The 25,917-nt window shown below is 51.6% G+C and overlaps 11 protein-coding genes across 11 annotated transcripts; 6 read left to right on the top strand and 5 right to left on the bottom strand.

The window, feature by feature from the left end:
- Positions 1–748: 748 nt before the first annotated feature.
- BJX67DRAFT_377227 (uncharacterized protein) lies at positions 749–2,704 on the top strand (the record flags this gene model as incomplete). The annotated part of the gene is made up of 1 exon (XM_071032054.1): positions 749–2,704. One exon carries the CDS (start codon positions 749–751, stop codon positions 2,702–2,704), a length of 1,956 nt encoding a protein of 651 aa, XP_070890437.1.
- Positions 2,705–3,098: 394 nt separating this feature from the next.
- On the top strand, positions 3,099–4,691 carry BJX67DRAFT_342273 (Alpha/Beta hydrolase protein). The gene is made up of 3 exons (XM_071028013.1): positions 3,099–3,254; positions 3,336–3,910; positions 3,982–4,691. Exons 1-3 carry the CDS (start codon positions 3,189–3,191, stop codon positions 4,304–4,306), a joined length of 966 nt encoding a protein of 321 aa, XP_070890436.1. The 5' UTR covers positions 3,099–3,188; the 3' UTR covers positions 4,307–4,691.
- Positions 4,692–5,877: 1,186 nt separating this feature from the next.
- On the top strand, positions 5,878–7,244 carry BJX67DRAFT_377225 (uncharacterized protein; the record flags this gene model as incomplete). Its single annotated transcript, XM_071032053.1, has 2 exons — positions 5,878–6,018; positions 6,093–7,244. The coding sequence occupies 2 exons, from the start codon at positions 5,878–5,880 to the stop codon at positions 7,242–7,244; spliced, it is 1,293 nt and encodes a 430-aa protein (XP_070890435.1).
- Positions 7,245–7,810: 566 nt separating this feature from the next.
- fetC (putative ferrooxidoreductase Fet3) lies at positions 7,811–9,894 on the bottom strand. Its single transcript, XM_071028012.1, has one exon. The coding sequence runs from the start codon at positions 9,739–9,741 to the stop codon at positions 7,903–7,905; it is 1,839 nt and encodes a 612-aa protein (XP_070890434.1). The 5' UTR covers positions 9,742–9,894; the 3' UTR covers positions 7,811–7,902.
- An 896-nt stretch (positions 9,895–10,790) lies between these two features.
- On the top strand, positions 10,791–12,456 carry BJX67DRAFT_342270 (FTR1 family protein). The gene is made up of 4 exons (XM_071028011.1): positions 10,791–10,835; positions 10,889–11,010; positions 11,107–11,552; positions 11,609–12,456. Exons 1-4 carry the CDS (start codon positions 10,805–10,807, stop codon positions 12,147–12,149), a joined length of 1,140 nt encoding a protein of 379 aa, XP_070890433.1. The 5' UTR covers positions 10,791–10,804; the 3' UTR covers positions 12,150–12,456.
- A 64-nt stretch (positions 12,457–12,520) lies between these two features.
- Positions 12,521–13,069, bottom strand: BJX67DRAFT_342269 (uncharacterized protein). Its single transcript, XM_071028010.1, has one exon. The coding sequence runs from the start codon at positions 12,919–12,921 to the stop codon at positions 12,664–12,666; it is 258 nt and encodes an 85-aa protein (XP_070890432.1). The 5' UTR covers positions 12,922–13,069; the 3' UTR covers positions 12,521–12,663.
- A 190-nt stretch (positions 13,070–13,259) lies between these two features.
- BJX67DRAFT_377222 (uncharacterized protein) lies at positions 13,260–13,832 on the bottom strand (the record flags this gene model as incomplete). Its single annotated transcript, XM_071032052.1, has 1 exon — positions 13,260–13,832. The coding sequence occupies one exon, from the start codon at positions 13,830–13,832 to the stop codon at positions 13,260–13,262; it is 573 nt and encodes a 190-aa protein (XP_070890431.1).
- A 1,613-nt stretch (positions 13,833–15,445) lies between these two features.
- On the bottom strand, positions 15,446–17,273 carry BJX67DRAFT_342266 (major facilitator superfamily domain-containing protein). Its single transcript, XM_071028009.1, has 3 exons — positions 16,586–17,273; positions 16,083–16,521; positions 15,446–16,018 (listed from the first exon to the last, which is right to left on the bottom strand). Exons 1-3 carry the CDS (start codon positions 17,246–17,248, stop codon positions 15,609–15,611), a joined length of 1,512 nt encoding a protein of 503 aa, XP_070890430.1. The 5' UTR covers positions 17,249–17,273; the 3' UTR covers positions 15,446–15,608.
- A 347-nt stretch (positions 17,274–17,620) lies between these two features.
- BJX67DRAFT_342264 (gamma-glutamyltranspeptidase) lies at positions 17,621–18,927 on the top strand. Its single transcript, XM_071028008.1, has 3 exons — positions 17,621–17,932; positions 18,078–18,424; positions 18,489–18,927. The coding sequence occupies exons 2-3, from the start codon at positions 18,128–18,130 to the stop codon at positions 18,720–18,722; spliced, it is 531 nt and encodes a 176-aa protein (XP_070890429.1). The 5' UTR covers positions 17,621–17,932; positions 18,078–18,127; the 3' UTR covers positions 18,723–18,927.
- Positions 18,928–20,782: 1,855 nt separating this feature from the next.
- BJX67DRAFT_161434 (GPI anchored serine-threonine rich family protein) lies at positions 20,783–22,063 on the top strand. Its single transcript, XM_071024954.1, has 3 exons — positions 20,783–20,976; positions 21,028–21,106; positions 21,159–22,063. Exons 1-3 carry the CDS (start codon positions 20,925–20,927, stop codon positions 21,649–21,651), a joined length of 624 nt encoding a protein of 207 aa, XP_070890428.1. The 5' UTR covers positions 20,783–20,924; the 3' UTR covers positions 21,652–22,063.
- Positions 22,064–23,121: 1,058 nt separating this feature from the next.
- Positions 23,122–25,266, bottom strand: BJX67DRAFT_377218 (alpha-amylase; the record flags this gene model as incomplete). The annotated part of the gene is made up of 7 exons (XM_071032051.1): positions 23,122–23,426; positions 23,542–23,764; positions 23,833–23,853; positions 23,941–23,964; positions 24,028–24,626; positions 24,713–25,129; positions 25,194–25,266. 7 exons carry the CDS (start codon positions 25,264–25,266, stop codon positions 23,122–23,124), a joined length of 1,662 nt encoding a protein of 553 aa, XP_070890427.1.
- Positions 25,267–25,917: the final 651 nt, after the last annotated feature.

The following is a 25,917-nucleotide window of genomic DNA, read 5'->3' as shown; positions in this document are numbered from 1 at the left end:
ATGTCCTTTCATCGATTCAGGAACTACTGGACTCTTTCAACACATCAAACAAAGAGATTTTGTCTGAACACATGAATCAGAGTAATGCAGTTGGTGAAACAGCCTGACAATGGAGTGTCTCACCCTAGCCGTTCTTTGTCCCACCTGGAGGCTCACATCCCTCGACCTCCTGTCGAGTGCTCCCTGTTCAAATATCAGAAGCACCATATTACATCTCGGATTAGGGGATCGGATGTAGGGCTGAAGATGTGACACGCCGTACTCTGGATCTCGATCTCTGGCGGCTAGCCCTACCTGGAGCATTCCTCACTCGGCAGCGTGCTTAATGCTCCTGCGACGCTCTAAACGGTCATTGTGTCTCTTGCGCAAAAGGTATCGTTGTTTGGAGCCAGCTTCGTCCATGGTTCCTCCACCTTGAAAGACTCGAGCTTTGTCTCGACGCTTCATATGTTTTTATTACTTTAGATAGTGGGGTTTGTTCTCGTCATATGCTCTATGCTCCTTGTCCTTGAAACATCGCGTACCAAAAACTATGAAGAACTTCAGATGCCATGATAGCCAGACAAAGCTTCTTCGAGGGTCTGCGACAGAAGGCTGGCCAAAGGTCTATTTTAGTCTGCTTTACTGAACAGTGAATCCGGTCAGATGGAGGTGTATACTTAATCGAGTCACTCGTCGGTCGAGTTCGTCAGTTCAAGTTGTCAATCCGGAGTTCGTAATAGAGTACCTACACTTAATAACTGTCTTCATGTCTGATATGGAAGTTGACAGCCTGCCCCCGGAGGGCGTCGAGCAGCAGCAGCAGCAGCAGCAGAAGCTACCCCCGTACCAGTTCGGCGACCAACCCAAGCGCCTCCGACTGCCGCCAGAGATCCTCAACTTGATCAACGAGTATATCGTTGGCGGCCGACCCGACAAACCACACTACTTCGGCTCCGTGCCCGCATACATCTGCCTCGTGAACAAGCTCTGGAACCGCATATTCACGCCCATCCTCTACACGCAGTTCGGGTTCCACGGCGACATCAACAAGGTCTGGTCGCTGTGGGCGTTCCTGCGCACGATCTCCCAGCGCCCCGACCTCGCCGCACACGTGCAGGAGCTGACGCTGACGACCTGGGACATCTACGAGCCGTTTGAGCCGCACAACATGCGCAGGGCCTTCAACTTCATCTGGCGGTACTCGGACCTGTTCCAGAATCTCGGGCCGACGCATACGCATCTCGGCGACCATTATAACCGAAACCGCAGCGCCGCCGACCAGGCGTGGGACTGGTTCCGCCAGGTGTGCCTGACGCAGGCGGGCACGATCCGGGCGAAGTGGAAGAGCTCGATGAAGAGTTGGCACGCTAATGCCCTTTACGAGTACCATCGAAACTGGATCCAGCGGCTCCTCCCGGCAATGGAGCTCGACGCGCCGACGGAGGATATCCCGCTGGATGACATCGTGCGCAGCGCGGACAGGAAGCTGTACGGGGGTGTCATGGAGTTCGGGTACCAGACCCCCCTGGTGGCGCTGATTATCGTGGCGTGCCCGAACCTGGCGCGCCTGAGCTTCGACGTCTGGGGCCCCGGTCAGGACCCGTTCTTCGAGCGTATCCTAGCCTACGCGACGAAGCGGAGGCCTGCGCCCCGCGCAACGTTCCAGGGGAACGGGAACGGGAGCCTGCCCATGTCCAAGCTGGAGGTCCTCAACATCGCCGGACGACACGAGCTCCCACTCGGAAACAGCCCCATGCGGCGCGGCTGGGCCGACATCTCGGAATTCCGTAACTACTACGCCCTCCCGCGCGTGCGCGACCTCGTCGTCCTCAACGGCTTCATGTCCGCGCCGCTCCCCGATCCCCCCACGGGCGCAGACGCAGGCGCAGACGCAGCAAGCTCGATCGAGCACCTCACGCTGTACGGCGACTGGACGCGCGCAGAGCTTCCCTCCCTCTTCAAGTACACGACCAACCTGCGCCAGCTCAGCCTCAAAATGCATTTCGACCACGCATCCACACTGACGGAGCGCGGATTAACCGACGGGCCCGCGCGCTGGGCCTGGGTATGGAAGATGCTCTACCACGTCAAGAGCCAACTCGAGTACCTCGACCTCTACCAGGGCCAGCTCTGGTTCGACAACGACGACGAGCCCGTCTTCGACAACCGCACGTTCGACGACGAGAACAAACCCGACGCCGAGGTGCAGCCGTTCTGCCCGCCGCTCGCGGAATTCACGGCCCTCCGGCACATGAATATCACGCCGCTGGGACTGCACGGGTATAAATGCGACCATGTGGAGGGCCAGAAATTCGGGAACCACCTCCCGCCCAATCTCCAGTCGCTGGGGCTCTACGTGGACCGCGACTGGATCCCGCACTACATCCCGTGCATTGAGGCGGAGCTGGCGAGCATCGCGGTGACGGGGTCGCGACCGGGCGAGGGGAAGCTGGGGGCGATTGTGTACGAGCGGCGCGGGGACCTACCGCGGGCGCGGATGCAGGAGGTCGCAGAAGGCGCGGGGATGTTCTACAGCGAGCATGCGGTGAGGTACTTGTACTACGGTGGGATTAATACGCTGTGGGGGCTCATGAATAACCCTGACCAGCGGGCGACGCGTGAGGATCTTTTCCGCAGCTCGGACCAGGCGCGTGTGACGCCGCTGGGGATGGTGCTGTATGATAATAAGGGGCGGCTGAAGGAGCGGAGGGACCTGAGGTAGATAGATCCCGTCATTTGTATCTTGTTTTGTCTGGTGGTTGCCGATAGAGGGCGTATTGGAAATAAATAATCCGGATGGCTTCCTCGGAATTAGGGTTATACATTTCAGAAGCCATGTGTGGGATCAAGATACATCGTCAGGGAAAGTTGGCCACCAAAAGCCAGGAGGTCATAATCCTAGATAAATTCCAAGGAGTACGCTATGAACTTATATTTCTGCTTAGAGTCTCACGTCGACCAAGCTTCCAGATAGCGCATGCCTGTCTTTGAGCTCTTCTGTGAGGCATCACATGGCGTCCAATTCCGGACTAGCCCGACCCCTGTGCCGAGGCTCTTCCGACCAATCATTGTTTCGGCTGCAGCTCTTCCTCCGACCTTCAAAACTGAGCTGACTTCCTCGACAGCTCAGCTCAGCTTCACAATCTCACCCCTTCCCGAAGTGCCATTCTCTTGAGCGTCTTTCCAATCTTGAACCTGCCACAAACATGCCAAGCACCACCGGGACCTTTACCCTCCGCGATGGCCTTGAGGTCTACTCAAGGGTCTGGGAAGTAAGTAGCGACGTCTGCTCCAGACTCACCCAGCTTCCCTGTCGGGGAGCCCACGGCTGATCAACCCCCCCAATCCTGCAGCCCAGCGACCCCCCACAAGCGCACATCGCCTTCCTCCATGGCTTCAGCGACCGATGCGACCACTACGACCCCTTCTTCTCCCTGCTGACAGCCACATACCCGATAAAGGTGCACGCCTGGGACCGACGAGGCTGGGGCAAGACCGCGAAAACGAAAGCCCAGATGGGGGATACGGGCCGGACGTCGCAGGTCGTCAGCGAGATCAACGAAGCGCTGGTCCACATTGCCTCGACGATCCTGGAGATCACGCAAACGCCGCTGTTTGTCATGGGACACAGCATGGGAGGGCAGGAGTCGGCGGTTTATCTTCTGTCTACGGACGCCGGGTTAAGTGGGGGGAGGCCGCCGATAGCGGGGTGGATTCTCAACGCCCCGTATATTGGCTTGGATCCGGCGAGTCGGCCGAGTTGGGTGATTGTTTCTGCGCTGCGGTTTGTGGCGCGGTTTTTGCCGAAGTTGAAGCATAAGCAGACGCTTGATGTCGGGTTTGTGAGTAGGGACGTTGAGGTCCAGGAGAAGTACAAGAATGACCCGCTGTGCCATAATACGGGCACACTCGAGGGGATGCGAGACTTGTAAGAAGACATGGACATCGGTCGCGCGGATTTAGTGGCAAAGCAAGCTAACGTGGAACGCTGTATCGCAGGCTCCAGCGAGAAGCTGACCTAACAAACCTCTCCATGTCGGACCAGCCTGTTCCCGAGGGCCTAACAGCAAAGCTCCCTGTTCCTGTCTTCTGGGCGCACGGGACAAAGGATCTGATCACCGCGTATTCAGTCTCTAAACGGCTTTATGATAGACTCGAGCCATACGATGCGAACGATCCCGATGCCAAGACCTTCAAGACTTTTGAAGGTGGCTTCCACCAACTCCACGCGGAGCCCGACGGGATGAAGGAGGAGTACATGCGCGATGTCGGGGAATGGGTCTGTAAAGTGACGGCTAAACTGTCAGCGGGGACAACCGCGTAACGAGTCTGCAGTTCGGCCGGAGATCGGGGTTGGTAGCTGGCACCTTGCTCATTCACGCCCACTCATACATATATGGTTTTCCTTTCGCACCTAATTCTTATATACCTTGGTTGTTAGTAAGACTTGATTCTCCGATATCCACTGTATTATAAGAGTAGTCATATAAGTTTCTCCGGACGGATTAAACTCCTTGAATTACAGCCGTCGCAGACCGTAACTACCGTAGCGCAAATCTCCAAACCCACAGGAATATACCTGATCGCATAGATATGAAGCGCCAGGACTTATTATCGCCAACAAATCTCCAAGGTATATTATCACCCGCAGTATAGAAGAACTTCCGGGCTGCACTAGACCCCCTCCTTCCTAAGGAATTACCATGCGGGATACAGGGCTAACCTCCGGTCGACGAAGCAGACTTTCCCCGTTGACGAAGACACCCTCATTTATGAGTCATCTGGAGTATCTATTCAGCGAGCCCTAACTCCACAAGCCGTGCGCCAGAAACCGCAAACCATCCGAGAGACATGTTGCCATGCTCAGGGATATCACCACCACCATCGACCCCATTGAGCGTCAGCGATAAATAAATATCTTTTGTAGGCAGCTTCCTCTCAGCTTTCGAAAAGTCACCCAAGCTTAGGTCGCCCAGACAAATTTGTGTCCTGAGTACGGAGTCCCAGTAACCCCAATCGTAATTCTAATCTAGACTTGAACTTTGAAGACTATACATGTTATGCTAGTGCCGAAACTGGTTTTGACTGGTGTTAATAGATGCATGTTCTACTCCTTTGGCTCCGAGATCCAGAAGCGCCTAGCTCGCGCCCGAGGTGTTCGCGGCGATGGGCCAGATCTACGAGGGGGTTGAGACGCTCGACAGAAGGACTCATTTCTGATTCTAATATTGATTCAGCTGTATACAACTGAAGTCCTGGGGTGAATTCATGGTCAACATATAAAGGATCTATAGTATGCCTTTTCGAGGGGTTGATATGTGCTAGGGGGCACCTTGAAAGAGGATGCTTTGTTTCTCCTGGCAAAGCGGGATCCTGCCTGGGCATCTTCTTTACTTTCTTCATTGTGGGAATGATGGCCGACTACTAATACTCCTGCCTACCTTTGAACAAAATTTATGGGTCTGCATCTTAGCTGTATGGGTGTTTGATCACACAACAACACGCTAGGGGGGAAAAGAGCAAATATAATGGCTTGTACAAGTTACAGGGGCTCAAATATCAAAAGCGCTTTGGATTAACTAAATAAGTTCTTACTCAGGTGAAACCCACACTGCTTATATATTCCTTTAATGGTGAAACTTGGACAATGGCCTCTTTTTCCAGGCCAACACCAACCTTTCTGGTACCTTGTCATGTGACGATTCACCTTTGATAGAGAATGAAGGCAGGTAGAGCAAAAAAGGAACCTCAACAACAAGTTCCGGTCATCTCATGGCCGCTTTGTCATGGCAGTAAGTATAAATCCTCCTCCCTCGACGCTCGAGGATCAATCTGTCTCTGTCGCTTATCATCCGGCATCGCAAAGCCTGTCGATACCAAACAAAGTCCTAAAACATGTCTACCGAGTCCACAGAACCAGCCTTCGGCGCAAAGCACGCTGTCAACATGGCGCGCATTCTCGATGAAGCCAACGTTGGAAACGTCCTCTGGGGCTGGCTTGCTGTGAGCTTGATCCAGAACGACAGGCATTTTCCGGTAGACCCCCCACCCCTCCCCCACCCCCCAAAAAAAGCAGAGGACATGCGACTATGATTGCTAACGCTGACTAGGAGATCGAATTCGTTATCCCAGATAAACAAATCCAACTCGCAACCGATGCTCTCGTGGCCGCAGAGCTTCCCCTGTGTACAGATGCCCAGTGTTCGGAGCTACGCAGTGATCGCCTCAAGTGGAATGCACGTCCACGCGATCCACAACAACCTCTCTTCGTGGATCTAGCGCAAGATCAAGCCCAGGGAGTCAGCGATTGGTCGAAGGATAACCTCGCCGCCATTCTCGCACACAACCGCCGTCACCCCGTGGGCGCCGCCCATTTCCATCTGGATACCCACGTCCTGCATCTTCTCCGCCAGAGCGAGATCCTCTTCTGGATGCCCGAGATCCCGCCCGGACCCCCCGCCGCAGATGATCTAGACCTGATGCTCTCGACTGATCCGTCCTTGCCCGCTAAGATGGCCGTCTGGCCCCCGCCTCCCCGCGAGAAGGAAGCGTGGGAGGAAGCGCAGGGACCACCCTCGCTTTCACCAGCGGCCCAGAGATACTGTGATAGCTGGCTGGGTAAGGCAGCAACAACCACAGAGCCAGACTCAGGCCTATCTGCTGGCGGCGAGCCAGAAGGACTTTCTATAGAGATGCCAGCAAATCTGCCAAGCACCTCATCGTCGGAAGCTCCTTCGCACCCACTTGTAATGTACACTGACATGCTAGTGAACCCGGGAGGTGCAAATAACGGAACAGGCCCGTCTGGACCGTGGTCGGAACTTTACCCGGTCAAGATCCTCAACCCCGACTCGTATACGGAGTCGATAATCTGGCTGCTGTGTCGAGACATGGAGCGTGATGAAAGCTTGCTGGACCGCTGGAGCGATGTACGCTCTGCGCTCCATGACAATGCGATGTTCAAGAAGCGTCTCAGGCCTAGATTTCGGTATGCGTGGGACACGTTAAACATGAGATACAATAAACACTGTTTCTGTGGGTTGGCTTACCTGCGCAAGGAACTGATCGATAGCGGCGAGCTTCCTCAGGATCTGCCGTTTGTTTCGATCTGTGGATATGACTCGGAAGCTGAGGATGATGGCACCGGCGTAAAGCAGCTTTACAAGATTCTTGAGGTGCTGCAAGTATGGGATTTGTTGGTCCGGCCTTGTCACTCGTTTACTTGCAAGCAACACGGTGTAGATATAGAGAATACCATTTGAGTATTATACGCCACACAACTTGGACTCGTGTAATTAAGGGAATGAGGGTCAAATACCAATTTTATGCTATAGATGACATGTGACTCTAGTTCAACATTAATAAATCCAGAAAAAAACAATTCTCCCTCCTCATCTCGGAACCGCCTCCTCCCACAGAACAGACTCACAGCTCATCGCCGTAGAGTTCACGCAAGAGCCCTGCTTGAGAGCTCATCGACCTCGCTCTTCTGAAAGATGCGATCGAGCCACCACTGTAAACTCTTTTCTGAAAACTTGCGGAATAGGCAGAGTTCTCCCGAAACTTCCGCCTTTTGGGCTGGATTGAGCGGTAAGACCCCTGGTCGTTCTTGGAGGATTGTCTGGGCGAGCTTTGGCGCAACGTTGCCGTATGACACTCGGCCTATGGCTGTGCTAACAACCATGAAAACGAGTGTGTCCTCCTGGGACGGGACCGGCAAACGGGGGTGGTGCTGTACAAGCTTGGCCACTGTAATAGCCCCCAGGAGCTGGTACATAAGCTACGATTCATGTCAGAAAATTGCACAGGGAGTTAACTTAGGGCTACGAGACCTCGTACCCTAAATCAACCTCATGAATGCAGTCCCCTGAGAATACTGTATATTATCAACGCTACACGCCAACAGCCCATGTTAAATTTCTACATTGTATCCCGGGAATCCTCATCCTGCGGCCCCGCAACCTCTCCATTCCTCGACTGAATCCCAGAAAGCCCATAAACAGCAATAAACCCCATCCCCAACACCGCAGACACACACGAAAACACCAGCGCAACAATGCCCCTCGCCGTAAACCCCGCAGGCAACCACGCAGGCTGTTCATTCTGCCCGCTCAAATCCAGCAAGTCATCGACGTTACCGGCCGCATTGCCCTCATACCCCATCCCCGCCGCTTTGCAATTGGATATCTCAGTGTCTGTCAGCGACATCCGCTCCTGGATCTGCTGCGGAGCCTCGATAAGGGACATTGCCAGGCCCTGCGACAAATGCCAGTCGATGTGGCAGTGGAATAGCCACACGCCCGGGTTATCGGCCACGAACCGGATGACCACGCTGCCCTGTGGCGGGGCGACGAATGTATCCCGTCGCGCCGGGAACCGCGGGAACCTACTCGGGGGATTGTCGACAGCATTGTAGGGGACTGGGTCGCCGTCAGCGAAATCGTAGAAGTGTGTCCCGTAGGATGGGGTGCGGCTGACGAGTTGGACGTTATGTCCGTGCAGGTGGAAGGGGTGGGAGCCTGTGTCGCGGTTGTTGAGGATAACTTCGACGACGCTGTTATGGGGTAGGATGAAGGGGTTTGTGTATTCGCCGTAGACTTGGGGGGTTGTGGCGAGGTCTCCTGCGGTAAGCACGGAGTATAGCGTGGGGACTTTTGGTCTGGTGTAGGAGATGTTGTTGAAGAAGGCGTAGCCTGCGCCGTTGGCGAGGTTGTCCATGATCACGTCGACTTCGATCGTCATGTCCGGGTCTGGTAGAAGTTCCATGCGGTCGTGTGGGATGAGGTGCATGTCGTCGTATGGGACGAGGTCCGAGGCGACGTCCACCTTCATGGCGGCCTGTGGGTGGTCTGCGCTGCTGTTGTACTCGAGCCAGTTGGTCTGGTTGAGCTGGAGGGACGGTGGGATGGCATCTAGCAGGACTGAGTCGGCGACTGTGACAATCGGATAGTTCCTGTCTGTGGAATTCTTCATCGTCACGAGAATGGAGTAGCGCTGCGCGACGGAGATATACAACATATCGGTCTCCTGGGCATCCACGTAGACCCCGTCGATCTCGACGATGCGGAAACTGTGGTCCTCAATGTAAAAGTACTGCGCGACGAAGGCGCCAATATTAATCAGCCGCATCAGATAAGTCTTCCCAGCCTCAACAGGAATCCTGCTGCCCAGCGTATCATTAAACAAGAAAGAATCCGGCACGGGCTCCGCCCCCGTCGGATTCTCAACCCGAATGAACGGAATATCCTCAATAAGCTCATGATACCAATCGCTCATCGTAATCGTAAGCTCCTCATCATACAAATCCCGGAAATACGCCCCCTCATCACGCACAATCAGCGCCTGCCGATACCCATCCGGGTAGCACGCGTCCGTATGGCAATGATACCAGTACGTCCCATTCTGCTCGACCGTGAAGTTATACGTCATCGACGCCCCCGGCGGCACGGGGCACTGCGTGACCATCGACGCGCCGTCCATGTTATTCGTCCCGTTCTGGAACATCCCGTGCCAGTGGATCGAGGTGCTCTTGTCCCCGAGCCCGTTGTACATGTTCACCACGAGCCGGTCGCCCTTGTCAACCTCGATCACAGGGAGCGGCCACTGCCCGTTTATCCCGACGACTTTGCGCGGGTGGAGACCGTCCGGGTTTGCGGTCACCCAGGTGACGTTGAAATCGTAGGTCACGGTTTTGGCATTGCAGTTGACGAGCAGTAATAATGCTGTGAGGCACAGCAGGAGATCCCGAACGGGCGCCATTTTTTCGGCGTTCTGTCTTGGAGGAAGGGACTCCCGTTGGGGAAGAAGAATTGAGAGACAAAAAGTGGGAAGATGAAGATTGATAAAACCGTCACGCTCACAGATATAATACGAGTACGACTTGAAAACAAGTGGGGGATTCGCCAGTGTGAGACGAGGAGCCAGGCTACGGTCGGCCCCGCAGTTGAAATTAATCTGATCCGCCGACCGCAATTGATTGGAGAGGATTGGATTCTTGGCGGACACCCCACACCAAAGCTTGCAAAAGCTTGGGACCGACGGGAGAAAAAATCCCAAACAGGAAAAGTCTTAAAGTTTAAGACACCTCTTCAGGCTGAGACAACAAACAAAACGAAAAAGCCTGAGAGGAGGAAAGTTTAAGTCTATCTAATCAATCAGATAAAGCACGTCAACTAAAAATCGAGGCCGAGTCCGTCGAGTGGTGCCACTCCCCTGGGACCAGACCCTGAGACAACAGGCAGCCACGTGCATGGGTACTCGATCGTAAACGGTGACGAATGGCTAACAAAATGTGACAAATGCGGGGGGTTGTACAAGAGTCAAGACACAAAAGTCAGGACCCTGAACCCCCACTGGAGAGGGACGATCACATCTGGAAGACGTCCTCGAGCAGAAGAGCTGTGATAGGCCCAATGCACTCAAATTGAGATTCTGTGTCCCAGCACCTGGGCAGTCATCATCAGATGCGACTCGAGCCCAATGGCGCAGATGAACGAACCCCACTTGCTGCGGGTGGAATCACACAGAAAACTCAGGTGAAGAAGCATGATCGCAGTGGGACCTTTGTTTGCTGGCCAAACCCACAAATCACAGCACGGCGGTCTCCCAGCAAACTTTGGGAAAATAGCGCACACACTCGCCAGTGGGCAGAGGACTGAAGCCACTCGGGCGAAGACGGGCGCAGGGCCCTTCGGAAGCTTATTCTCGTATTGTAATTTTCAAGCGCCGCTCCAATAACCAGCGAGAGTGGTCCTTATCAATCAAACCCTTCCCCCTTCCCTCGGATCAGATTATTTTTTCTTTCCCACGGCAGGCCGACACCATGGGCGATAATCGAGTTTTCGCGGTCACTGGTACGTTTCAAACGATAAACGAGAACAATTGTTTACTAACTCTACAATCCAAGTCTTCTTCATCTGCTTTCGAGAATGTCTCGAGACGACGGTCATCGTGTCTGTTCTCCTCGCCTTCTTGAAGCAGTCGCTCTACAATGACGATCGCCAAACCTACAAACGACTGGTTAAGCAAGTATGTCTCTGAACCCTCACGCCCAACAGTTCTCCTCTTTCTTTCTTTCTTTTTTTCTTTTTTTTTTTTACCAGGGCTCAAGCTTATCCGCGACAGGTCTGGGTAGGCTGCGCCCTCGGTCTCCTCATCTGCCTCGCCATAGGCGGCGGCATGGTCGGCGCCTTCTACAGCCTGGGAACGGATTCATTCTCCAAGACGGAGGATATCTGGGAGGGCGTCCTGAGCATCCTCGCCTCGATCGTCATCACGATAATGGGTGCTGCGCTGCTCCGCGTCTCGAAGCTCCAGGATAAATGGCGCGTGAAGCTCGCGAAGGCCCTCACCCATCAAAACAATTCCAACGAGTCGAAAAAGGGCCGTGTGAAGCGGTGGCTCGAGAAATACGCTATGTTCATTCTCCCGTTTATCACGGTGCTTCGCGAGGGCCTAGAGGGTGTTGTGTATGTCGGTGGTGTTGGGTTGGGGCTTCCGGCGTCTTCGTTTCCCCTGGCTGTTTTCTGCGGGCTTCTCGCTGGTATAGTAATTGGGTACATTATCTACCGGTAAGTAACCCGCGACTCTCGGATACAAAATGCAGAGCTAATAAAAATAATCCCAGAGGCGGAAGAGAAACGTCGATGCAAATCTTCCTCACAATCTCCACCTGCTTCCTCTACCTCGTCGCGGGCGGGCTCTTCTCGCGCGGCGTCTGGTACTTCGAAAACAACGCCTGGAACCGCGCCGTCGGCGGTGACGCGTCAGAGACCGGGTCTGGTGCGGGTTCCTACGACATCAGGAAGATCGTGTGGCACGTCAATTGCTGCAACCCGGAGATTGGGGGCGGCGGCGGGTGGGGCATCTTCAATGCGCTGCTGGGGTGGACGAACTCGGCGACGTATGGCTCTGTGATCTCATACAATCTGTACTGGATTTGTGTGATGGTTGGGTACGGGTTGATGATTTACCGGGAGAGGCGCGGGGCTATCCCTGTCCTTGACCCGGTGATGAATCGGGTTACGAAGGCGAAGAGTAGGGCTAGGGCTTTTGTCCTACGTCGGCCGTATGAGGAGGAGGAGGAGGCTGTGAGACAAGTTGAAACGGGCACCTTTCAGCAGGGGCCAGAGAAGCGCGCTGAGACCGGAGTCTTAGCGGCGGAGTGATTGATGGGTCGACCGCATCGCGATCTTCGACGTAGGTTGACGGCCTGGCTCTGAAACTATTGGAACGGCCCCAGAAGCTAGCTGCGGAATAGTCTCGGTTCCCATACCAAGAAAAGGATACTCCTCGTAAGATATGGTGTAATCTGCTTATGGCATTGAATCTGCTCCAATGTTAATCGAAGAGCATACGAGAGTCTTGCGCTGGGGCCAATTGTATATTTCCTTTCATCCTTGCTGATAAGGATATCACCGGGAGATATAACATAGCGAATGCGGAAGAAACACCCCTCCATCCTATCGGAGCATGGTTGTTTGTGATTAATGGGGTTCCATGTCCTACCATCCTGATAGTCCCAGGCCATTCGTCCGTGCGACCGTAAATCTCCGAGGAATCGCCAAAGCTGGCATATTTCTCTATAAAAATTCTGATAAGTAAGAAAATACTCCGCGGTACCCGGCATGGGGATTCGTGATTCCACGTCTCTGCTTCAAGACCGGGTACCAGGACCGTCCCCTAATCAAGCTCCTCCCCAATTAATGCTAGCCACCTCGGCAACATATCCGAACGGGTCGGACCCCAGGACCGTTTATGCGCTTCTAGAAAGTCACCATCTGGAGTAGGAAGTTGGCGTGAGTTGCCAATTCGGTACAGTCCGATCGTTTGCATGCGCCAGGTGTCCCAGATAACTAACCCCAGGCGTCGCCAGGGCTTCATGTTTAACAGAACCTCAGACGGGCGTACTTTCCGCGCGAGGCTTTGGGCGGCAGTCATGAAGGATCGCAGATGATATTGGTCCTGGCCACGGAACCCTGGCAAAAGCGCCAGGTCTCTGTCACGTCCGTTCGCTCTGGAATTTGGTGTGAACTCCAGACGGGCAATGGCAGAGCGGACGGCAGGATGAATGAGTCGAAGAAGGGTACCGGTACCTCCCGGGCGTAATCCCAGGCTGCGTGTGAGACTTCTTCGTCCTCTAGATCTTGCGGGAGATACGGGAGCTCGCGTTGTTCGATATGGTGTCTGTATGTTGGAGCAAGGCCGAGGTCCGATAGAAGGGCGGCAATAGTCCAAATTCGTTCTGCTGTTATTACATGGATGTCGTTCCAAATATTCTATGCGTCCAGACCGTGTACCGATGATTCGGACCAACTCCAATGTTGTGTTGCGGCCTTGCGAAGATCAGAATAGTGCCGGAGGTGCCAGAGAGACCAGTATACACGGTACTCTTCGATCCAGGAGAAGGGTTCGACGGCCTTTATTGCACGTTCAGGCCCATTGATAGAACTAGCCGGGAGATGCTCGACGGCGGAAACAAGGTTCCGCTGGATGAGAGAGAGACAGGCACATGCAAGACGCTGTATTTGTGCTGCTGTCTGGATTAGGCAGAGTGATTGCTCATCGCTGAAACTTGGTGTTCCCTCGCAACTCTGCTGGTAGTCTGGAAGATCCACAATGTGAGTCAAAGGGCTATTTATAAGGGCGATGTTGTAGCATAGCCTCTGCATTTCCGGCAGGCTCGTGATGGGGTTGTCAAGTATCAGGTCCCGTGTAATGGTCAGATGAGCCTGGAGGACAGCAAAAATATGAGGTGATACGGAGATGACGTTTTCAACGGTAGCAAAATCAGCTGTATAGAGGATAATCTGTCGGATAAGCTCAGGGGGTATTTTCTCGAAGGGATCCATGGTGAGAGTTGGGGGTGAGCAGTGCCAGTGACAACTTCCGGGGGGGAGTTTGAGAGGGGACTGGGGTCAGCCTTCTGATGTTCAACGGATTCGAGCACTGGCAGGACTGCAGAGTAACCAAACAAGTGCTCGGCGTTCCTCCTCCAGCAGTGGGCCATGGATTGCTCAGAGGACTTTCCTTTTCAATGGCATTGCTACACGAGATAATCCACGGACAGTTGAGTACAAAAAACTCAGCTAACTGATTGCTAAGCCCACTACCTTCCTCACTCCAGAACTTCACTCTCTCAATGCGGATTCTTGACCTTCTCGATGCGGAAGAGGAGATGAATCCACTCGTGACCACTATGCATTGTCTTGAATACTTGCACCTGGGTAGGAGCCCGGACTCCCAACTTTCGCTTATGTTCAATAAGAAAGTAAGCCACACCTACTCCATTGGGAGTGCTGAGTATTACCTTGCCCTTCGGGTCCGCCATTTTGAATATCTGTCCAGGCCAGTCAGGAATTTGTCCCGGTTTACCATCCTCCTCGCGCATGGACTTACTTCGTACTTCCTCCCTTCAAATTCAAAAGGCTTATCTTGGATCCAGTTGAACCCAGCCAATCCCCAGATCCCGAAACCTCCCGCCCCGTCCGCGGAGACTGGGCCAAAGACGACCCCTGGTGCTGGCTCAAATCACCTGGCGACGATACAGCCGCCATTTGCTACAAGCAAAGCGATTGCCCTTCGGACTTCAAGTGCCGGGAAGACTGGGGGCCGTCCAGGAATGGTGGCGTAACGAGCACATGCTGGAGCAAATGCGATCCACAAACTTCCCAGCGATTATACGACCAGTGGAATGAGGGCGATCCGTGGCGCTGGCTTAAAGGTGACCGATTTATCCAGTCCTGTGACAGTTAGAGCGACTGTCCAAGGACTCTGGAGTGTCTACCCGATTACTGGCAGCATGGGGGATGTTCGGCGGACACTTCTGGCTTGAGGGAAGGGTCGAGGTTAATAAACCCTGTTCAGCGCACTAATGGGAGTGTTGTATATTAAGACGGCAAGGTCGAAGAACTGGGCGCAAGAAGGGTCTTTGAACCAGATCAGGGTCTCATGCAGAGTTTCACTATCAAGATAGGCCTAGCGCGCTGAATATCTTAAACAGGGAGTCTGTTAGCAACTTTATATTTACTTGTAAAGTACTACTTTAAGTAGCTAGTTTACTATGCTTGTATATTACTAACTATTAGGAAGATTTGGCAGCTCCTAGAGACCGAGTGTCATTGCCCTCTTCAGTAAATTTGAATGTACCTGCTATTACTATCAGAAAAAAATGAAGAGCCTAGTCACTAATACAAATCCTAGAAAAAAGAAAGCAATATAGACCAAGTCGCCTGGGCAATAATTCTATAAGATTAATAGTACAGGGACATGCTTGCCTAGGGCCTCAAAGCGGTTTAATTGTTATGGGCTGAAGCCTGAATATAAGGACTTGGCCTTTAATCTTATATAATAAGCAGCTCTTATTAAACTACTAGGGTTTAGATCCTACCAAGTCTATAGGTATACTAATATGCCTTGTATAATTTCCTTTTACAGTTCTTTAACAAACTCTTTATATTTCACAGGCATTGTTAGCTAGCGACTAGCTACCATTCCCTTACACATGGGAGATACTTAAGATGACTTGAAAGTATTGTCTCGAAAGCCTGTAATTATGTACAAAACACAAAGAAAGGCGGGGAACAAAGGAAAAATAGGTCAATACACCACCATGATCTAGCTCATGGTTAATATACGTATCGGAACTGACGGTTCTGAATATCTGTCAGATCCGAGAAGGCCAGGCCCACTGCGGACGCCTCGACCTCATGCCCAGCCTGCTCCTGGTCCCTCTTGGCGTTCTCCCATACCATGAGCTGTCGAAGAGCAAGCGCCAGCACGACCACGGCGGACATAGACACAATCAGGGTAATCTTGGCCGCGTTATAGCTGGGCGCATCGGAGCTCTGGAACAGCTGGGGACCGATCAGGTTACCTACACAGAACGCCATCAAGGTCAGAGCGTTGCGCATCACGCGCTTGGTATATCCGCTGGTGTTGGCGGAATTCCAACTGTAGATGATAGGAAGTATGGCCGGGCATGCGTTCAGGAGATAAACGCCGAAGAGCTTGCCCACTTTATACTGTTCATCAAGGCCTGCCATAGGGAGGGCGATTGGTTAGTTGATCAGTCATCATAGTCTTCCAGGGAACAGTCATACCCAGGAGCAAGCCAGCGCCGAGAATACTGGGTATCGTAATGATGGCAATCATGTAGGAGCGGTGTCCACTGTAGCCGATGAGGTAGGTAGCCCCAACAGTGGCAATGATCGAGACCGCCCCGGAAGGCATCTGGATAATGGTGGTGCGCTGCGTCGAGAACCCGAATGTCGCGATGATGATGCTGGAGAAGTTGGACACGGCACCATTGTCGATCATAGCCAAGAGAGTGATCAATAACAACGGCCATGTCTCTTTGTCGTTGAGCAACAGCTCCACCACCTGGTACGGCTTGAAATGTTTGTTTTCAACCCCAGTCTGGTTCACGCGGACGTGCTCAATGGCCGCAATCTTCTCTTCGGTGCTGAGGAAGGAGGCACTCATCGGGTTGTCTGGAAGGAGGAAGATAATGGCGATTCCAACCATCGTGGTAAGACATCCCTGAAATATATCTTGGTCAGCTTTCCTGTGCTCTCGAGACCCTTGCAGTCCAACAGCAACCTACCATGAAAAGGAACAGGATCTGCCAGTTCGCCAACGCGGCGGAGTTCACATGCTGGAAGCCATACGAGATCGCGGGTCCAACAATCTGTGCCACTCCAATCTGACTGTACCACAACCCCGTCCGGCGCGACTGTTCCGGCTTGGTCCACCACATGCCCGTGATGAGGATGAGAGATGGCGCCACAGAAGCCTCGAACACACCGAGGAGGACGCGAACGACCATCAGAGAGGCATAGCTTTGACAGGCGGCATGGCAGGCTACTAGAATGCCCCAACAGGCGACATTGATCCCAGTATATTTGCCAATGGGAAAGCGCTGCATAAGGTACGCGGTGATCGGCTCCGCGACCAGGTATCCGACGTAGAAGATGGTTCCGATATTGTTGTACTCGTTCCCTTTCAGGTTATCCTTGATCCCCATGACGGCAGCATAGTTCAGCAACGTCTTGTCTAAATACTGCAAGAAGTAGAGGCTCATGAGGATCGGCATGATTCGCAGGTCAATTTTCCACCGCAACGCACTGGTTTCCGCGATATCAACCACACCCGCCTCATGCTCACGCGACAGGAACATCAGGGCTGCATCACCGTCCCCATACTTCTCAGGGGTGGTGGTTACCACCGGTATGACGGCCTCGGGCGCAATAGTTCCTTTGGTCTCCATGTGGCTTGATTGACTGACATGGCTGACAGACGGCCAGATGTGGGAATCATCATCGTAATGTACTGGTTATCGAAGCTTTATTCAACAGTGGGAAATGATTTACCCATCTTTATCGGCCGAACATTTATTATCTGTGCCCTGGAGTTGTGTCCTGTAGTCGCCCCACAGTGAACGCGCCTATCTTTCACCTCTCGAGAAAAGGTATCTCTCACACATACCAATCATGCCAAAACTCTTTATCCAATTTATTTTAGGTAAAAGTATCAGCTATCGCAGCGCGTTACTTTGCTATCAACAGACCCCTATGTCTCGGCTCTCAAACCCTGACTTCCCGAGTCTCGGGCCGATACATGAACATCCTCCCTTTTTATCATGTCCCTTTCTTTCTAATCAGAACAATCACACCTCTCTGTTCGCCCCCTCTTGTCTAATCGGTGATCTGGTTGCGCACATTACGACTACAGGTCAGACTTGGACTGTTATCTAGACTTAGTATCTGTACTCGTCGCAAGCGCGACAATGCCTCTCAACTCGAACGCTGTCTATTGCAGACAGAACCCGAGCTTCGTCCCGTTTTCCAGCAAGAGAAGTGTCGTCCACAGCACAAATGGGTTAGTAACCTGCACTCAACCTCCGGCCGCCGCTGCGGGATAGAGGATTCTGCGGGAGAGAGGAAATGCTGCGGTACGATTCATCCTATCCATTGTTACCACGCAACATGCTCTCATTTTTTTTTATTCTAGAGGACGCTGCTATAGCTGTCGGGAAGGACCTTTACTAGCATTAGATACCCTTCCGACAGAAGAAAGCTGACTATTCCATGCCATAGCTGCCGCATTAAATGTCACCGAACCGTCCTCCACTGGCAATGGAGGTGACATGCTCAGTCTGTTCTATAATGCCAAAACGAAAAGCATCCGTGCCATGAATGGGTCTGGCCGATACCCTGCCAACGCAACCCTCGAGCAGATCAAAACCGATTGGAATCTCCCCGGTCAGACGGAATCGATTCCCAAGACAAGCGCATCGTCTGTGACAACGCCTGGCGTGGCGACGGGATGGGTTGACACGGTTGAGAGGTTCGGCAGTGGCAAGCTCTCTCTGGAGCACATCCTTGCTCCGGCCATCGAGCTGGCCGAGGAAGGCTTCCCGGTCTCTGAGTTGTCGTGTTCTTTTGTAAGTAACCGTTTCGACATTGAAGCGTTAAGGGAAAACGTCCTTCTATCCTAACCATTTGCAGTGGCGTGATCACGAGCCTCTCCTCCGGTCTGCATCCCCGAATTTCAAGGAACTGCTCAAGGCAGAGCCGTCAGCCAAGGAAGGCGTGAGAAGCCCGTCTGCTGGCGAAATCATGAAGAACCCAACGCTCGCCCAGACCTTCCGTGCACTAGTAGCAGACGGCAAGAAGGGGTTTTATGAAGGCCGTGTCGCAGAGGAACTCGTCAAGGTTGTACAGGACCTGGGCGGCTATTAAGTCTTGACGACCTAAAATGTCACGCCGAGGCCGGAAGCCAAGACATTGATGCCATGTCCATCCAATTCAAGGGTCAAAAGGTCTGTGAGAAGCAGTCCCCGGTGCTTGTCACCGTGCCCGATGTTGTGGTCCGGCCATCAAAGGCCAAGTTGCTAGTAGTAAAGTTAGTACTAAAGTAGTATAAGCAAGACTATTATTAGGTTTACATATTTCTAACTTTGTTAATAGTAAAGTAAAAGGAATTATAAATATATTCTTAAGTATATTAAATACAACCTTAGAAGACAAGATAAAGGGCAAGAATTAGAGCTCTAGTATTGCAGTTATTCCTATAAGCACACTGTCCTCTGCCTAGCTTAACTATAAGTATTACTATTACCTCTAGTATATGTCTAACTTCTAGTACTATAGCTACTCCTACTTATACTCCTATTTATAGGTTAGGGGTTTTAGTGCGTGGTTTAGTAGTAAAGATGTTTGTAATTCTTAGGATTATTATAATAATATTTGCTAGGATACTAGAGCAGGCAATTCTAGCCTTGAGAGATTATTATTAATGGATAAGAAATTTTGGCAGCCAACAGGCACTGCTCCATGTTCAGCCTTGACATACTACTAGTAGTAATCTTGACGGGGAATGTTGTATGGTAGGGGTAGCTACCAATGAGAAGGACACTCTCAATATGTTTCTGCCTCAACTATTAGTATCACACCTTAAATACACGCATATACGCATATACGCATATAGTACAATTAACCGATTAAACGCGTCCTGAATACCTCCATCATGCTCCTTATCCCTAGCAGCATACTTCCTACTCGAAATCCTCCTGCTAAACCTATTATTTGCAGTAATATACTCCCCCAGGTCCTCGCGCTCCTGGATAAGAAGATCTGCTACCATGTGGCCAAATACAACACTACTAGCTTGTTAAAGTAAGCACTATCTTCATTGCTAAGGTCGTACATTGCTGCGTTTCTCCTCTCTAATAGCGTTAATATAGTCTGTACTTGCCGTCGTCAGGTCCAGATGGTCCACCCCAATGCCATTTGCGGCGACGACGGCCGTGGTATCGGGTGAACTGCCCCATTTTCTCGGCCAGAGATTGTCACAGCACGGCGGGTATTGATGTTTAACCGATGATGATTTGGGGTCCAGTACTGTGGGACGACTAATCAAGAATAGGGTGATCTAATCCTGCGTTTGATGTCACACCAAGATGGGTTCATGGTTTATGATGCATATTAGAATAGCCTATAGCTGGTACATAGGACCACAAGTAATTCTATTACTAGCATCAAACTTGACTCATATTAGTAACATGAGGAAACCTGAAGTAGCAGAGTGTTTAAAGCTAGTCAACTAGAGACTCTATTTATAAATAGTAGTAATATAAGTTCTAAAAGCTACATTGTATATACTAGACACTTGATAGGGACACACACGCAATACGCCAGCAAATACGCTCCTGACGTAGTCACTCTAACTAATACTAGTCAACATAGAAAAGGAAGCAATAGCGATGGAGAAGGCCAGAGCTGATGAAGATTATCAAAAATTTGTACGCAAATCTATGCAGGGGGAGCAGGATTAAAATGCCTCTTGCAATAAGATATTATATTGCTTTTTGTCCTTTATTTTTTGCTGAAAATATTCAAATTTGTTAAATATCTAGTAAGGTATAGTGATTCGCTAAGATAGGTTGCCACGCGTCCTAAACCCTTGGTTAAAGATAATTATAGAATATACTAAATAGTGCTATGGGACTACTAAGTACGAAGGCACACCAGAGAGTCCCTCTCTCCAAATTAACACGGTTCTTATCGAGTTGTGAAAATTACTCCCAAACAGCCTCTGTATCCCGGCAAAGATTACCAGGTACCACTACCCTAGACATGTCTCACTCCTGGAGATGAAGCTCTGGATGTTTTCCACTATTTTCCACTATCCACATGTCCAGTCGGTTGTTCATAGACGGCTCGAACGGTGGTTCGGTGGATTTAAAGATAGGGCAGGGCTCTCTACGTTATAGCAAATTGAACAACCTTTGATTGGGATTTGATTGTCCGGGCCTCATTTATAGCCATCGAGAGACCTCTTCTCCGGCGCTTGTTCATCAACCTCGATTTCCCCCGCCTCGTCATTACTTAGTATACCACCAGTCACTCGTTATACTCATTATATTTGTTAAATTCGCCAATATGCGTTTCACCCTCGTTTCCTCTGTCCTACCTCTTGCAGTCTCTGTTGGAGGTATGATACCTTGCCCTCGCGAACTTGGAGAGTTCATACTAATGTACCCAGCCATCTCTGTTACGGAACCCAAGAAGAATGTTGATATTGACCCTTCCGAGTCCTTTGATGTGAAGTGGGATTCCGTCCAGTATGTCGTTTACACCCATCACAACATCACCCAACGTTGCTGACAATCCCAGGGGCGATGCCTCATCTTTCGACCTCCACCTCGTCAACAACGCCGTCTACCCCCCCATCGACAAGACCATCGCCCATGATGTCGACACCTCAGACGGCTCGTACACCGTTGACGGCATCAAGGGCCTCGCCGATGGCCCAGGCTACCAAATCAGCCTCCTCTCCAACGACCCCCAGAACACCGGCATCCTCGCGCAATCGCAGCAATTTAACGTGACTGTCTCCGGTTCTGATTCCGAGGCCAGCACTCCGTCCTCATCCGCTGCCACTTCCACTACTAGCACTTCCTCCACCAGTACCTCTTCTCCCTCTACCACTACCACGTCTACCACTTCAGCGTCGTCAACTGAGTCCTCTTCTGCTGCGTCGCCGTCTTCCTCGCCCTCTGATACTAGTGTCAGCGATACGGCTGATGGTGATGCCGCTGGTGCTCTGGGTGTCCCTGTTGGTGCTGTTGCGGGTCTGCTGGGTGGTGCGCTGCTTTTCAACCTGTAGGTTGGTTAGGTAGCTTCAGTCCACTCCCAGGTCTCGACTTGGCAAATGCGCTTTCGGTCGTTCGGCTCGAACTGGATCTATCTTTGCGCGAGTTAATCTGGGCCTTGATTTTGCGAAATTATGTATTCCCGTTGATGCAGGTTTTCTCTTTGTCGTTGTTTCTTTGCCTGGTATGGTATGGTATGGTATGGTAGGAGGAAGGAGAATGAGATATTGATAGATGAAGGTCGGATAATAATGTTATGGTTTTATTTATTTTCATTTTATCGCATGAGCTAGGAACTGGTAGCGCGATAGTCGTGGTTGAGCGTCGAATTCGCTTGCTCTTATGCAGGGACTGGACCTGGTTTCCCAGTTGGAGAACGAATATATATTCTTGCCATCCCAGTTGGTTTTAGGGCATCAATAACTATCCTGATCGCCAATTATCTCTTCACCAGACGATCGGATCTCATTTTACTTGACAACAAAAACTCTGCAAATACCATAGTCCATGAATCACAATGCTCCAACCGCGACAGATCCAGGTTCAGAGCCGTCAAACTCGGAGAGCCCGACACAATCCACTGACTCCGCCGAACTAAACCCGACCAAACCGACACGACGAATAGAATCTATCGGCTTTATCCTCCGACTCGGAACGGTACTGGAACTTCGGAACCATTTCTAAAATTACCTAACACTCACAGATTCAAAAACAAAATTCGAAATCGCCGCACCACGCCGCGTAAATTTCACAACTCACAATTCAGTCTCAACTGTGGTCAAAAACAGCCATTTCACCGGGCTGCGGATACAGATTCTTCTCCTGGGCGTGGCGCTGAGACAGTGGTGCACGCTTGCCAGGGTTCGTATTAGTGTCTTTCGGAGTCCGCTTTTTGAATTGTGCCATTGTTCGGTTAGATTGGGTGTTTCAATTGGGTGCTGATTGGGCGATCGGATGAGTGAAAGGGTTGTTAGGCCATGCTGGCTTGCAGGCTTGGTTGAGAGGACTTGGATCCTGAATCCTGATTCTTTGCGAGGCTGCGAGGACGTTCCTGGATTTCCGTTGGAAGGTATTTCGGATTTCCTCTTTTGGGGGGTGAAGGAGTTTCCACCTCACGCAATTTGGATATAAGACTGGTGTGGTGATGGGCATGGGATTGATTATAGCATTGGTTTATTATGTTACATGTTCCTGGAGGTGCATTCCACTGTAGTCGAGTTTGGAGTTTGGCAGTGGAGGATAACCTAGTAAGGAACTTCGTTGGGTGAATTATGGTCTTAAGGCTAGCAAAATCACTTGGAAAACTCATATATGTTCTTGTCACTGCAGAAAAGACAAGCAAGTTAGCAACGCAAGCAAGGCGAGGCAAGGCGAGGCAAGGCAAAACACAGCCGCACAGTCACTCAAAAACAAAGCCAAGAAAAGGAAAAAGAAAAAACGTCAAAGATAAGAAAAAGGCAAAGCCAAGGGCTTGGGAAAGGAGCTTACAATCTCTCCCACAACCCAATCTCCTCCCGCCGCGCAGCCTTCATTTCAATCCAGATGCTCACACCTCTCGCTGGCACAGGGAACTCGCCGTACCCGCGCTCGTTGATAATTACTTTCGCTGGTTGGTCTCGGTCCTGGCCCTGGAATGGTTCTTCGGAGCCGGGAGTAGAGCGCAGTATATCAATCCAGACTTCCCGTGAATGCCCAAGACCAACGTACATGCGCTTCGTGGCAGCGCCAGCATTACTTAACACACACGCAAGGCCCGAGCGATGGTGGCCATTCCCGTATCGGACGAATCCTGTTGCAGGATTTCGTTGTTAGCCGACTGTGCCTCCAGGTAAATAGAGAATGTACGGATAGATAAGGCTAAATATAAGTTAAGCCCGGGTACCCCGTAGCGGCAGACAACTTACCAACACAGTGAGGCTCATCAAAGTAATCCTGCTGCTCGCCGTACGCAAAGTGCTTCCTTGCGCGTGCGAGGAGCGGTAAAGCCCCTTTGCATGCTGGCGTAAGGGGCTTTCCAACGTTCGAGAGGATCCCGTAGAGGTCGCCGTAGAAGAGGCTGGGGAGGCCGGACTTGCGGAGGAGGGTGAGGGTATAGGCGTGGAGTTTGAAGGGTGGGGAGATGGGTGTCTGCATTCGGTTGTTATTTTGATCGGTTCCATAGTATAATAGTGGGGTGATGGGGGAGGGCGACTTACGTCCATCATTTGGCCGGGTTGCTACATTGTATTACGGGGCATGAGTCAGCTGGCAGAATGAAAACGGGTGACATGAATACCCTGTATGGAGGAGGGGGGTAGGTATACCGTGTCGTGATTGGTGACGATAGTCTATATCTCAGGTGGTGAGCCTTGCCCGATTGATAGATCCATTGATAGTCGCATCCGACTTACCACAGCATGGTCAGGCCTCTGCTGCACGAGCGTCCCATCAAAGAGTGTTCGCATGTCTGCCCCTTGTGTCTTTGATATTTTCGAAAAGTTGTTGACCAGAGGCACATCGTATGCCGAAACGGTATACTGCATGTCCTCCAGATACTTTATCAATTCCTTAATATTCCCGGTCCAATACTCACCAATGACGAAGAAATCCGGATTCACCGTCTTTCGCACATGCTGCACACAATCTCTTTGAAACCTTGAGGAGAAGTGCTTTGCTGCATCGAATCGCATCCCGGATAGCGATAGCTGGGACGTAATCCAAGATGCCCAATGTAGGAGATCCTCTCGGACCTCGGGGTGGGAGAAATCCAGATTAGCGAACATGAGATAATCATAGTTTCCCTTCTCATGGGAGACATCGTCTGCCCAGGCATTTCTGGAGGGGCTAAGAATGCGGTAGATGGCGTTTTTCCGAGACTTGTCATCCCAGTCTACACCGGAGAAGTGCGAGCGGTTGTACTTCATGCTGCTGTACTTGTCGCCCCTGCCCGCGAAGTCGAAGGCAGTCCAGGCGTCGATCTCGGTGGGGTTGGAGATGTCCGCGGTCCGTCCTGCATGTTGATCAATATCGCTGTTCATCTCCTGCAAACACGTGGGAAGGTAAAGAAAATCGGAAGTCTGGAGATAGGTGACAGACGTTCTGGATTCACCATAACAGCGCGACAAGACTCGACCCGATCGGCCCCAGCCTTGTGATTGAGCACTGCATCCCAAACCACCCCGACGCCTAACCTCTTCGCCTCATCAACGAGCTCCTGCAATTTCTCCCTGCTTCCAAACTTCGTCTCCCGAGCGCTCTTCTGCTCGAACTCACCGAGGTCATACAGATCATAGATATCGTACCCATTTCCATTGCGGTCCATCCCTTTGCATCCGGGCGGAAGCCATATTTGACTAACGCCCAGAGAAACGAGACTGGGTAGGGCCCGACGGAGGCGTGTCCAGTGCTCGCCGTCGGCAGGGACGTGCCATTCGAACCCTTGGAATAGAAGAGGATTTTCTTCTTGGGCGTTCCACGAAGGGAGCGACCTAAGCTGGAGTTCTGTAGCAGCTTCTGTTTTGGGATTTTTAAGTACGTGGTCCACGGGTTGGTATGAAGGGATGAAGCATCCACGCACCTTCAATGGCCTTCCATTTCTTTGCGTCTCTGCTCCTTCTTCGTGGGAAGCAGCAGGAGAGTAATGATGGCATTGCGATGTATCCTACCGTAAATTGTACAGTGACAAGCTCGACCTCGAGCATAAGACCTAAGTCTCCGTATTGAATTTCGGGACTTCGGAGCTGTCTCCAAGAGAGCCGTGGTACAAATTTGATAATCTGACAGGTCAAACAAGCCAAGTCCAGTACACGCACTTTCCCAAGCAAGCTTTAGCTCCGACCTGTCCACGGGTGTCAAAATTGTTCTATTTCTGGTCTGCTTACCAAGTCCGCCGCCCACAGAAAATTTCACCATGTCGGGTCTCTCCGTCTGGCCTCGTGGCTGAGGAGGTCCACGCCCTCAGTCCCATGTTTTCAGTCCTGAAACATTGGGTCTGTGATGGGTCTTGGGCGCTTTTACTTCTCCAGCACTGCCGTGATTTGTTCGCTGGGTGCTCTGGTATGTAAGAGAATTCAGCGATTGAGGAGGTTTGTGAGGAGGAAGGGATGATGTTGTCAAGGTGGAGTTGAGCCCATTGATTTCCATCATTCGAGGTCCCATATGGCATTTCTGGGATGTGATGTCATTTTAACGGTCGTTAGAGACATTTTAATTTCTGGTTCGCATTCCGTAATATCGCGGATGCAAGAAAACGGGGAACTGAAGTCTGAGAGGATGAGAAAAATTAGTAGTAGGCGATCAGC

This window comes from Aspergillus lucknowensis (genome assembly GCF_044049455.1).
Source record: "Aspergillus lucknowensis strain CBS 449.75 chromosome Unknown BJX67scaffold_3, whole genome shotgun sequence".
In the NCBI taxonomy this organism is placed as follows: Eukaryota; Fungi; Ascomycota; class Eurotiomycetes; order Eurotiales; family Aspergillaceae; genus Aspergillus; species Aspergillus lucknowensis.
The sequence above is the reverse complement of the archived record's forward strand: the minus strand, read 5'-3'. Positions and strand labels throughout refer to the sequence as shown.